Consider the following 14,717-nt stretch of genomic DNA (forward strand, 5'->3'; position numbering starts at 1 on the left):
ACGTAAAAAACCCTAATTCCATCGATTAAATTCAATTTGAAGAACTTATTGATTTCTCGCAACGCATTTATCCCGGCAAAAAATCTATATGTGCATAAGGTTTATCAATTTAGCTACAAGTTCGTCGTGATTGATCCGTAATTTCTAAGATCAATACCTCACCTGCAGGTATGCTGTAAATCTGAATTCTGAATTTGTATTAGTTCTTCACTACAGTATAAATGGGATATATACTTAATCGAACATATATGATTTTTATTAGTCAATTAATTTCAATATAAACAAATATTTGTCAAAATCTGATTTTTAATAAACCTATGGCTATATAATATCGTATAACCGATTAATATATTTTTTCGGTACTTATATATGTTAATCATAAAAAAGGATTGTTATGTATAATGAGTACCAAAATTTTATCATAAGTTTTGTTAATCACTGGCGTTATATAAAATAATTGCACGTATTATAATGTCATAAGCAGTTATTTTATCATACTATTATTTGTTGTGGAATATCACACCACAACTGCACATTCAGTTACTTCCTTATAGTTTTTTCCTGATGAAACTGTCACCACCCACTCATCCATTACCATGTACATCATCTCTAATAAAAACTCTATATATACATAAGACGTTTTTCGATTACATTCACTCACAACAAAAAGTTTCACTCATAAATTTTAATTTGAAATGGAGGCTGCTGCAGACATCTCACCACTGGCTTTGCTGAACGATTCTAAGAGAAACTGGAGAGTGCGTGTTAAGGTTTTTGTGAACCGGAAAAAAATTTATTTCAACAATCCCTACTCAGCCATGTCATTGGAGTTGATACTTATCGACAAACTGGTTAGACTTAAATTTACTTCAATTTTTTATAACTTTGTATATATTTTGAACAGCAAGTACAATTATTTAGGTCATTACTCACATGTATACTTTTTCATGATGAAAACATTCGTTCATGTAAGTGTAAGATGCCTACTAAATGTTAAAAATTCATTTCATGACAAAACTCATTGTTGAACACATCTATTACCATTACTGTATCTCAAATTCTGATTAAATAGATTAACACTTGTCATGAAATGTGTACATCAGTTATTAGAATAATGAAATTTTACAATCATGAGTATGCTTCACATTAACTGACATGTAACTAAATATTCTAATTTTTTAATGTTACTTATATAAGTTTCATATAAAGATATTGGTTGCTGATTCTTATTATTTTATATGTTACTTATATATCTTACATATAATGGTTTGACTTCAATGTACTTCAGTTTTTTATAACTTTAGTAAAAAAATTTAGGTCATTACCCACATGTTTACTATTTCATGCTGAAAACATTCTTTTTTGTAAGTGTAAGATGCCTACTGAATGTTAAAAATTGAAGTCCTGACAACACACATTCTTGAAAACATGTATTACCATTACTGTATCTCAAATTCTGATTAAACAGAGTAACACTTGTCATGAAATGTGTACATCCATTATTAGATTAATGAAATTTTATAATCATGATTATGATTCACATTTACTTAAATGTAACTGAATCTTATAGTAATTCATGTTACTTATATATGATTCATATAATGTAGTTGATTGCTGACTATACCGATGTTATGCTATATATGCAGGGTAACAAAATACGTGCAACGGTTACCAGAAATAACATTCATGTCTTCAAAAATATCTTAAGAGAAGACTCTTTCATTGAATTTCAAATTTCGGTGTTGTTCGTTGTGATGACAAAGTCATGTTACTTCCACATGAATGGAAGATGCTCATTTACCGAACAACAACAGTTGTTCCTTGTGCACCATTTGAACTCGCAACTGCTGGCTTCAATCCAGTTCCATTTCAACAAATCATTGAGTGGAAGCTAAATGCATCTCATGTCTTTGGTATATCTTATATTCTGAAAATACTTTTTTTAAATGATACCTACATATTTATAAGTATAAATTAGTATGTTTAATTTTAGTATGTTAATGATGATTATATAATATATTGTTTTTATTTATCTCCCTATATTCTTCAGATATTGTTGGTCACTTGGTCGAAATGTACCCACTTCGTGTGAAGCGCGAGAAAGCTGTGGATATGAAGTCAATTGAGTTTGTTTTGAGCGATAACAGGTAGATACTATATATATATACTCTGATCATATTTGGAAATTATGTTTCAATTTTTAATACATATATATCAATTTGTTCCTTTTGTATACGGTTAGTAGTTCTGATTGTACTATGTCCAGCTAACATTACTATGTATGATATATTTACAACAGTGGGTAGTGCATTAACTGTGCCTTATGGGCACAACATGCTACAAAGTTTTTTGAATACGCATCTGCACATAAAAATGATGATGCTCCAATAGTTGTGCTGATTCACAACTGCAAAGTGCGTGACTGGCAAGGTATATCACAGTTCAATGACTTCAATTACCTTACTTATAATATCCTGAATGTTTATAATTTTTACATAACCTTCACTTTTATTTTCCTTTTCAGGATTCCCCCAGGTATCCAATCAGTTATGGGGATGTCGTTTATTTGTTAATGACGATGTGACCCGTATTTGCACATATAAGGCTGAGTAAGTTTCACTTAATTATAACTTGTATTTCTTTCTAATTCAATAAACTATATTCAAATCACTAAATCATATTGTTTAAATGGTAATATTGCAGGTTTGACATGGCAGCTGAAAACTCGACAAGTCGTGTGAATCCACTAGCTCATATCCAGTTTGCCACTGTTGTTCAAACTGCTATTGAGATGTTTTCAAAACATGAACCTAAGACAATCATTGAGGTTGTTAATAGTAAACAGGTATTGTGCTAAATATATCTCAAGTCAACATAATTTTTTTTTTTTGTTATCTATATTCAAGAAATTTTAAACTAACTAACAATATTATATACATTATCTTACTCACTTAATTTATTTACATTTTGTGTCCTGCCATTTAGGTTATGAGTTGCATTGTGCGAGGAAGAGTACAAAAAATCAATGATGACGAAGGATGGTTCATTAACACTTGTACGAAGTGTAACAAAAAAGTTAATTCAAGGTTATGTGTTGAGACTAAGGAAAAAAGCTTCGAATGTGAAATATGTGGGGTCACAACTGATGTTTTCCCTAGGTGCATGACTTACCTAACCGTTTAATTCAAATTATTACCATCATTATTTCACTGATATATTTTATTCGTTTATATTAAATGATCCCATACTGAAAATTAATTATCCTAACATTATTCAGGATCCGCACCACTATCAGAGTTGCTGACGCCTCCGGTGAGTGTACATTGGTTTTGTTCGACTCACAGCTATCTAAGATGATTAAGAAAAGCGTTGCTTGGTTACGCGAAAAAGCTCAGCTGGTTTTTTTTGATAAAATGTTATTTTGCTGCATAACATAATTCTATAACTTACATACATTGGCATACATGAGCTTCTATTACTGGATGATATAATTATTTTCTTACAGTGTGATACCCCATTGCAACTGCCAACCGAGTTTAATGAAATTTTGATGAATCCTTATGTGTGGCACATAAAGGTTACTGATTTCAACATTCGCTTTAACTACTTTGGTTTCACGGTTGAGAATGTCACTGATGATATGGATGTGTTTAAACTCATTGATGACAAGCTCAAGGCTGAGGTTACTGATGATTATCACGTTCCAACTACAACTTCACACACCGCTCCATATCAGGTATACTTAGCCTTTTTATATTCTATAAGTAAATTATTCTGTGTTGTATGTACGATTGAATTATATCATGCACTTATGTATCACTTTATGTCTCTCATTGTAGCATACTACTACCATTAAAACTGTCCATCCAGTTACATTTGCACCTGCAGAACGTTCGAATCAATTAGACAGTGAGATGAAAATGTGGACCAAAAGGACTGCAGTATTTTGCAAAGATATGCAGACCATTAGTCAGGTAGAATCTAACATATTATATATAGTACATTTTGATTAAATAACCATAACAATACTTAACAATTTATTACTTATTTTAACATACATATATACACTAAAACCTTTTGACTTTTGTTACAGGTTAACAAGTATGTTGTTAAAGGAAAAGTTTGTGTAATTGATGAAGAAAAAGGTTGGCTATCTTTAATCTGTAAATATTGCAACAAGTATGCTGGTCCTAAATTTGGAGAAAATTTGTCTTCTCGACAGTATGAGTGTGACAATTATGGACATGTTACTGAAGTTATCCCAAGGTGCTACTTTTTACATTACACATACATAAACTTATGCCATACACTCACATTTATTTATTAAGGAAAATATCTACAACTGGCCATTAACGAATTCTTTTATCTATTCAAATGTCAAACAGCCTCCGATTGTCTGTTTATGTTGGAGACTCAACTAGTCAAGTTCGTGTCACATTATTTCAATCTGAAATAGCAAAGATGTTGCACAACACTGTTGAATGGTTAACAGAAAAGGCGTTAAAGTGGTTGCAGTGTGATGACCCTATGAAAATGCCACTAGAGTTGTATGACCTTACTGATGCTACCTACATTTGGTTGCTCCGTGTTACAGATGTCTGTTCTCGCTTTAACAGTCTGATGATAACAGTTTACGATATAACTGACTCTCAAGACATTATTGATGTTATTGATCGTTCGCTTAAACTTAAAGCACCTGTTGTTCAAAAAGGAGTTGAAGTAAGTGTTGATGATGCTGTGGGAAAAGAAGTTGAAAATTCTGTTCAAAACAAAGTTGTGAAGGATGTTGGACCAAGTGTTCAACCTACTGATGAAGTAACACCCTCTAAGGTACTTTATCTTCTTTAATTCACTCATTATTTTTTATATACCTGGTTCATTTAGACTTACAACAAACTTTGCCATCACCCTATATGTATGCATCTTATGCATAATGCTCATCCTATTGATGTTCAGTCATCAACTCAGTTTGTTACTCCAAGCCCGATGGACACCAAGAGGAAATCTGAATCACCAGCACCTAATGAAGATTTTGAAACACCTACTGCAGGCACATCTAATGGACTGGCTGCTCTAAAAGTTCTGAAAATGGAGACTCTTTAGGTCGTATAACACTTCCAGCATTTGAGAACGTTTCCTTTTTTGTTTTGCAAACTGTTCGGATAAAGATGTCATCAAACTTTTTGGTTCTCAAGACCATAAAGGATGCTGCCACCTCGTGTTCTAGGATTTCTTTTATTTTTCGATAACTATAATGTTAGCTTGTCGTTTCTGTGTTTTCATGCTAGGAAGTGTTCACTTTTCAAATAAGAATGTAACCCGAATCTTTCTTGAAGTTTTATCTAATTTAAATTTGAAGTTTTATCTGTTAATATTGTTGCAATTGTTTATCTTTATTTATATTTGAATACTTGTACAAAAGGTAAAATTTTTTTAGATATATTAACTAAACAACTATATCAATGTAATATTATATGTTACCAAATTATGCAACGAAACTGCTTACATATCTTTATAATTATTTTATCTCTAATCCAGCATGTTGATATTTATCTATGTAACTTCAATTTCTTTGTATGCTTCAATTTATTTCATGATTGTGTAAATAAACATCCACTTTAACTTTGTAGTAACAAAATTTTTATTATTTACATGTCCAAATATAACATCTTTATGATTATTTCATACTTTGAACCTGTATTTTACTTTATCACATATATTGCCTACTTAAATATTCAACTCATATTCAGGCCACATAGATCCTATAAACTAGAAATATATTGTTAACATTCAATGGACAACTGTTCTATTAAGTATATTAATTATGCATCTTTATATACAACACTCTCTCACATTGAATGAGACATCTAACACTTGAAATTTATTGAAAAATAGATAAAGCTATAGATATCATACGAATATGGCTCAAACTCATGTTATGTTACAAATTCATTATGGTGGTGCATTTGACAGTCAGTTCAAGAAATACTCTGCCGGTACTGAGATGGAGTATTGTTTGAATAATGTTGCCAATTTTCAGTTACGCAATATTCTAAAATTTCTTGAGGAAGATATACCTGATCATCACAAAGATGTTTGGTTTTTCAAAAATGCTAACCTACCAGCTAAAGTCCTTAAATACGAGGATGATTGGAATGCTTTGGTTGGACGAGCACTCACAATAAATGAAAAAATTGTGTTGTATATGGAATTTAGGGATGACTCAGAATACGTTGCTTATTATTCTTAATGAAGCAGTTTAATGTTCCTCCGCCAAAAATAAATACCGATGTAAACAGTAGAATCCCATGATTCTCAGCACTCCTAACAATGTTGGACTCATTTTTGATGGTTTAATTACTATTTATGTTGTCTCTTTTTTATGAAGTCATAAATTTATAAAACTCTACTTAAACATTCATACTGTTTTATATTATAATAATCAAATTGATCTTCAGTCTATACTAAGAAATTTAATTTTTTTTTGGAATAAAAATGAATGTCGAATGTCGATTTGCATGTGCGCATATTAGTTACCTGTACATTTTATTATCTTTCACAATAATTTTTTTGTTGGGCCATAATTAATCTAAACAAATATAATGTAACTATTTAGCCCAACATATGGCTATGCCCAATTAGTGTATGATCAATGGCCTATTTTGATTAACAAATTTGATAATTTGTTGATATCCTAACTGTACCCGACTCTTAATATATCTTCCCACTTTATTCTGTAACACATACTGTCGCTACTTTAACACCGAATTCCAACTTCATATCCGGAACGAAATTTGTCTACAATAAGCTGATCAACGGCCAGACCATTGTAACTTGATTTAAATTCCTTTAAATTAAAAAAAAAAATAAGAGGTCGATTGCAACTTGTGTTCTTCTTTACAATCTGTTATGTACAGCAAGGTTTAACAATTATATATGTTTTTTTAAGTCGTCTATCTAAGATATTCAACGAAATTTTAACTCAACGTTGTGAACAACACAATATAACCAATGTGTTAAAATATAAAGACAACTGTTAAAATTATGTTAAATTACCTAACTTTGTTGACTAAATACTCCTCATCATTATAACTCTAATTTAGCACACTAAATACTAAACAGTTACCTTTTGTTGTTGTGGCGAGTTTAAACAGTAACCTTTTGTTGGAAGCCCAAATATGTTACAAGCCCATTACTTTTAAATTGTAAGCCCATAATTTTAATTTCTAATTTAAACTTTTACTGTACTCTTTTCTTTGACTTCACCATAATCGGTGAAATTCAAACATTCAAAATTTATATTCGTAACTGCCCTAAAATCAAATCGCAACTTCTCTCGAATTGTTATCAATTTAATGCCATCCTATAAAACAATTATCCTCAATCATTTTGCTTGACCTATTACAATTTACATTCAATTCTTATGGAACAATTAGGATCGTCATCGGCAAATGGTTCCAAGAAAAGGAAGAACACTGCAGCCACAGGAAACGAAACTCATGAAATCAGAATCTAGTCACCATGTAATTTGTTTAGTAATTCGGAATCCTCACAAACAAGTAAGCATATATTATTATAATTACTATTCATTGTCAATTCATTCTGTTTCTATCCCATATGTATGTTTTAATACACACATCATTGATCACCATGTGTTTGGTGAAAGTCCTCAACTAATCCAAATGTATATATGTTGTAATTTTTTGTCTCATAATTTTAACTCAACTAAGTTTTATTAATTTAACTTACAATATATGATCATTACTTTGACAATCTAATTTTCAACTTACAGGTCACAACATTAACAACGATACACCTAATTACAGTTCACAGGTTGTTTCTTCAATTCCAACCACGCAAAATACTCCTTTATCTGACATTACAAACGGTTAGTATGTTGTGCACTATGTCTCTGTCACACATTTATTTTTACAAACTAATTCTCCAACTTCAATACTTATATTCATTTTCTCATTTCAACATATGTTTTTCATTTATAAACATACTGTACTTATTCTGTATTACAGTTGATTTCGGTTCAGCTGCACCAAAGCCCTCTAAGTCTAAGACAAAAAATATTAATTTGATTCGTAAGGATCGTCGTTTCAAATACAATATATGTGATGAACCCATGTCTTTTAACATCTCAAACGCTGGATCATCTGCATTTTGTAATTCATGTATGTTATAAATGAAATTATATTTATTATACTTTAACATCAATCACCAATATATAATATATATATATATATATATATATATATATATATATATATATATATATGTACTGTATATGAAGGCATAAGCATGTATATATTGTTTTTTCATACTTAGGTTCAAATGCTGATATCAACTCTCATTTGCGTACGCCTAATGTCAGTCAGTCAGAATTACAGAGTACTTTACCGTTGTCGCATATAACAAATGGTTAGTTTGTCTTTTTCATAACATCATAACAGCTATACATAGTTGTAGTTATCATATGTACATACTATGTAATCTTTTATTTCCTTAATCAAACACTTCACTATTAATTATCTGTACAAACAATATCGACATCATCTTTGTAGAAACTGAACCTTCAAGTAAAGACAGGAGATCCAGATATAAATTAAGCACACCTGATGTTGATCCTTCTAAACTTCCTTCTGCACTCACCAACCAGTCTACGTTACGGGGTATACACATACTATTTTCTCCTAACAATTAAAATAAATGTATTACATATATCAATATATTACTTATATTGGTGATATCAGTATTCAAATGCTTAACTAATTTTTCTTGTCAGGTTTGTGTTCTACATCTAATAACCAATATTTGAGAAAATGTAGAGGCCGACCTGTGAGTTATTCATTTACTGATGATGAAATTATGCCTCTTAATTTGTCACATTCTCTAAACAACTCAGACGATTTGAACAGTATAGAGAGTAACAACTTCAAAGGGATGTGTGGTGGTAATTTTATTTTTTATATTGTATATTTATATTCATTGTGTTGTTTACATGCTTCATTAGTGTTAAAATAATATATATATATATATATATATATATATATATATATATATATATATATATATATATATGTATATATATATATGTATGTATATATATATATATATGTATATATATATATATATATGTATATATATATATATATGTATATATATATATGTATATATATATATATGTATATATATATATATGTATATATATATATATATATATATATATATATATATATATATATATATATATATATATATAACTTAGATTCAATCTCATTTGTATTTCAGACTACTTAGATATAGGAGATCCGGTTTATGTATGCACTGCATGTAAAGCTAGACTTTGGAAATCCGAGGCTATGCGTGGTAACACTAATTTTCGGTCAAAGATGTATTCACTGTGTTGTTTACATGGTAAGGTTGAAGTTCCCAACTTGATGCCTCCACCTCAATATCTACTGGATTTATATAAAGGCGACTCATCAAAAAGTAAAAACTTTGTTGAAAATATCCGGCGCTACAATATGATGTTTAGCTTCACCTCTATTGGAGGGAAGATTGATCATAAGATCAACTCAGGTCGTGGACCTTATGTTTATCGAATGTATGGCCAAAATTACCATCTTGCTGGAAACTTGCTACCAGAACAAGGAGAAATAGCAAAGTATTGTCAACTCTACATATATGATACAGCTAATGATTCGGAAAACAGATTTAATGCGTATAGGTATCGATTTGTTCTAACAATATGTTAACTTCATATTACACATTTTTTATAATATTTTTAATTTGTCTTCCATTATATTTCAGTTCTAGAACCGCTAATAGTTGTTCGAATCCATATTCAATTGAATTTAGTACACTCAATGAACTAAAAGGATTACTTGATGCTACAAACCCTCTGGTACAAAAATTCCGTATGGCCAGAGATAGGTTTGCTCTTAACGAAGAAGAACCTATTAGAATAAAACTCATTGGGAGTTCAGATAAGGATGGTAGAACCCACAATTTGCCAACCGCTAATGAAGTCGCGGCTATTGTAGTCGATGATATAGATGGTACAGCAGACCAGAGAGACATCATTCTTGAAACACGTTCTCGCAAGTTGAAACGAATCAGTGAGCTGCATATTAGGTATCTTGCACTTCAGTATCCCTTACTGTTTCCATATGCAGAGGATGGGTACAGGACTGATGTGTATCATCGAGGAGTTGATGCAAAAACCAATTCCGGTCATATTAAGTTAACACTTAGAGAGTTTTTTGCATACCGATTACAAGCCCGGGTGGGAGAAACGTCACTGATTTTGTTGTCAAGAAAGTTGTTGCAATAGTTTATCGTTGATGCTTACACTATGGTCGAGAACACACGGTTGAACTACATTCGAAATAACCAAAATATTTTACGCGCATCTCCGTGTTCAGATTTGTACGATGCACAGGAGTCTGGTCACCAAGAAGCTTCTAACATTGGTAATAGGGTGATATTACCGTCCAGTTTCACTGGTGGTGCAAGGTATTTACAACAAAATTATATGGATGCAGTGGTAATCGTTAGAGCTTACGGACATCCTGATCTGTTTATAACATTTACCTGCAATCCAAAATGGCCAGAAATTTTGCGTTTCTTATCTGAGTATAATTTAAATCCAGAAGACAGGCCAGACATCAGCACACGTGTTTTTAAAATCAGGCTAGATTCTCTTATGCGTAAGTTCAGGGTTGAAAAAATATTTGGTAAAGTTGTGGCAGGTAAACGTTCTTATTATACTTATTAAATAAATTATTCATGTAGCCTAATATATATGAGTTCACTTACCGCTTTCAATTGCTACATATGTGCAGAATTATACAGGATAGAATTCCAAAAGCGTGGTCTACCACATGCTCACATTTGCTTATTTCTGGATAAAACAGATCATGTTCCAGGACCTGATGATGTTGACAACTTTATTACTGCAGAACTACCGGACAAAAATGTTGACCCTGATTTATATTCAATTGTATCGGAGTTCATGATTCATGGTCCGTGTGGACCAAACCATACACATAGTCCATGTATGACACAGAAGGGACAATGTTCGAAGCATTTTCCAAAGGATTTTCATTCCGAAACTCATTTTGATGGTGACAGTTATCCTCGATACAAAAGACGTGATGATGGTAATTTTGTTGTGAAAGGAACCACTAACCTCGACAACCGGTTAGTTGTGTATATTTATGCTTTAAAATTTTAATTGAACACATTTATAATATTATTTCAACATATATGTGGCATAAAAAACTTCAATCAGTCATTTATGATACTCCAAATGCGAATACCTTTCAATATTCGAGATTCTAATCTTTATAAAGTAAACATTTCTTTTATTTATTTCATACATTGATAAAAATTGTAATTAAAAAAATATCCCATATTGATGCACATTATATATATCCAATAAATCGTATATATATGGACATATAATTTATCTGTATTACTGTAATTTATGCAACATATATTGTAGATTTCATTAATTCTTATAATATGTTATATTATCATCTTTTATCTCATTACATGTTCCTTACATTATTTGTCATATACTTTTTTATTTATCAATGTAGGTATGTTGTACCTTACAACAAGCAACTACTGAAACAATATCAAGCGCATATCAATGTTGAGTGGTGCAACCAGATTGGATCAATAAAATATCTATTTAAGTACATTAATAAGGGTCCTGACAGGATTACAATTTCAATACAAGATTCTAATGCTAAAAAATCACATGCGAGAGATTCTAACAGTAAAGATAAGATTGCAACTTATTATAGTTGTCCTTACTTATCTGCATGTGAGGCATCTTGGCGTTTGTTCAATTTCGATATTGTTCACAGAACACCTACAGTTTATAGGCTCCAGTTTCATTTGCCGAATCATGAACCAATATATTACGACAACGATGAAGTTGTCGAGAATGTCCTTTTAAAGCCAAGTGTTGGTACATCGCAGTTCATCGAGTGGATGAGGTGTAATGAGATCGATGAAAATGCTCGACAATATACATATGTTGAATTTCCAAGGCATTATGTGTGGAACAAGGGAGCAAGAAAATGGACGAGAAGTAAAGATCAGAGGACCGTTGGAAGAATTAATTATGTTCCCCCTAAGTCTAGTGAAACATATTATCTACGGATACTTCTTAACAAAGTAAGGGGACCAACTTGCTATGAAGACATACGGACAGTGAATGACGTGGTATATGATACATTTAAGGAAACTTGCTACGCAATGGGACTTCTAGACGATGATCGAGAATATGTTGTTTCTTTAAACGAGACTTACCAAGTCGCATCCGGTGATTATTGTCGATCCTTATTTGTTTCATTAATAACCACCGATAGTCTATCATGTGCTGATCGTGTATGGAACGAAACTCGCGACCTTTTATCTAAAGACCTAAGACATGAATGTCCTACCCAAATACTGGATCAAGGTATTCATTGCAATTTATGTTTTTTTTCTTTAACATACTAAATATATAATTTTTTCATTATATAATTTAGTTACATTATGTAATTAAGTAATAATTATAATAAAAGGATATAATTTTTTATATAGATGAAGATCAGATCAAGAAGGTTTTGTATAACCTTGCTTTGGCAAAAATTGAAAAAATGTTAAATAGTTCAGGAAATAGTCTGAAGAATATTGCAAACATGCCTTACCCTGATTACGAGTATATTGACAACTCTTGTAACATGATGATTCAAGATGAGATGTCCTACGACATGCACAACCTTCAAGTAGAACATGAAACACTATTCTCGACTATGACTGATGAGCAAAAGTGTGTATACAATACAATACTAGAAGCTGTTGATAAAAATGAAGGTGGCACCTTTTTTCTTTATGGTTACGGAGGAACTGGTAAAACCTTTGTTTCGAAAACTCTAGGAGCTGCACTTCATTCTTGTGGCGATATTGTTATTAACGTTGCATCTAGTGGTATAGCAGCTTTACTTCTAACAGGAGGTAGGACCGCACACTCATGCTTTGCCATTCCAATTAATGCTGTTGAAGACTCATTTTGTAATATACAACCAGATAGTCAGCTTGCTGGACTTTTAAATGAGTCGAAGTTAATAATTTGGGATGAGGCACCCATGCAGCATAGACATTGTGTTGAAGCTTTCGATAGAACTATGAGGGATATTATACGTTCAGATAACAGGGATAAAGCTTTTGGTGGAAAAGTAGTAGTTTTTGGGGGCGATTTTCGACAGATTCTACCCGTTATCACAAAAGGAACCAGATCCGAAACAGTCCATGCATCTCTTCACTCTTCAGAATTATGGCGTGAGTGTAAAGTTCTTAAGCTGACTAAGAATATGAGACTTCTTAATTGCGTTTCTCATTCTGACCTCATGGAGGTTAAGAAATTTGCTCAGTGGATCTTAGACATAGGTGAGGGTAAGATTAATTTACCAAACGATGGTGAAGCAGATGTGCAATTTCCTGAGGAGGTCTTGATCAGGTCAAATTACAACCCGATTGAAAGCATTGTCAATTCACTTTATCCTTCTCTTCATCAAGAACTTTGTAATCCATCATATTTTCAGGAAAGAGCTGTACTTGCACCTACAAATGAGGAGGTTGATGCAATTAATGAGTTTGTTTTGTCTACAATAAGTGATTCGGAAAGGGTATATTACAGTTCTGATACTCTATGCCCAGATGAACTTGATAATTTATTTGCGCAACAAGTCTATTCTCCTGAAATCCTTAATGGTTTAAAGGTTCCTGGTGTTCCCAATCATAAGTTAGTCTTGAAAACAGGGGTTCCAATCATGTTACTACGTAACATTGACCAGTCAAAGGGTTTATGTAATGGCATTCACTTATTAGTTGTGAGACTGTTTGAATGCACCATTGAAGCTCGAATCATAACTGGGCATTCATTTGGTAATCTAGCCTACATCCCTAGGATGATCGTTGAACCGACAGACAAAAGTATTGCGATAAAGTTCAGGAGATGTCAGTTTCCTGTTACCGTCTATTTTGCAATGACGATTAACATGAGTCAAAGTTAGTCGTTGTCAAATGTTGGTCTTTTTCTGCGAAAACCAGTTTTCACTCACGGTCAACTATATTTTGCCGTTTCTCGTGTTACAACAAAAAAGGATTAAAAGTTCTTATATTGGATAAGGAGGGTAGGCCATCAAATACAACAAAGAATGTTGTGTATAAGGAAGTCCTTCAAAGTGTTTCATAGAGTACTAACCGTTTTCAAAAAGTGTACGTCCTTTCGACTCTCCTTTCAGGTTTATTTATTAACGTATAAGTTATTTTACGTTTTGTTCTTTACAATTTCTTTATATGATTTACCGTTTACATCAGATTGATTTGTTGTTTTAATTATATTTCATTAATTTACAGTTCTAAATATGCATTAATATTTTATGCAAATTACTGTTTTTTATTATGTTTATATAGGTTACATGTGCCTGGATTCAACCACTTTCTTTAACAAGTGCCAAGTTTCAGCAATTGAGAGATGCAGGCTCAGTTGATTATGCTGCACCATAAATAAATCTTAAATATGTTTCTGTATAATGAATTCATAGTATCATATAAAGTATTTGATATATGTAAACATATAAGTTTGATTCTATTTATATGGGTATGTTTGGATTTGATTTTCTTCTTATGTTTGATTACTATTAATA

At 31.7% G+C, this 14,717-nt stretch overlaps 1 protein-coding gene across 1 annotated transcript; it reads left to right on the forward strand.

Moving 5' to 3' along the window:
• Positions 1-10,363: 10,363 nt before the first annotated feature.
• LOC139868549 (uncharacterized) lies at positions 10,364-14,577 on the forward strand. The gene is made up of 6 exons (XM_071856886.1): positions 10,364-10,760; positions 10,854-11,211; positions 11,613-12,484; positions 12,610-14,076; positions 14,172-14,254; positions 14,485-14,577. The coding sequence occupies exons 1-6, from the start codon at positions 10,364-10,366 to the stop codon at positions 14,575-14,577; spliced, it is 3,270 nt and encodes a 1,089-aa protein (XP_071712987.1).
• Positions 14,578-14,717: the final 140 nt, after the last annotated feature.

The sequence above is a fragment of the Rutidosis leptorrhynchoides genome, chromosome 9 (assembly GCF_046630445.1).
Source record: "Rutidosis leptorrhynchoides isolate AG116_Rl617_1_P2 chromosome 9, CSIRO_AGI_Rlap_v1, whole genome shotgun sequence".
In the NCBI taxonomy this organism is placed as follows: Eukaryota; Viridiplantae; Streptophyta; class Magnoliopsida; order Asterales; family Asteraceae; genus Rutidosis; species Rutidosis leptorrhynchoides.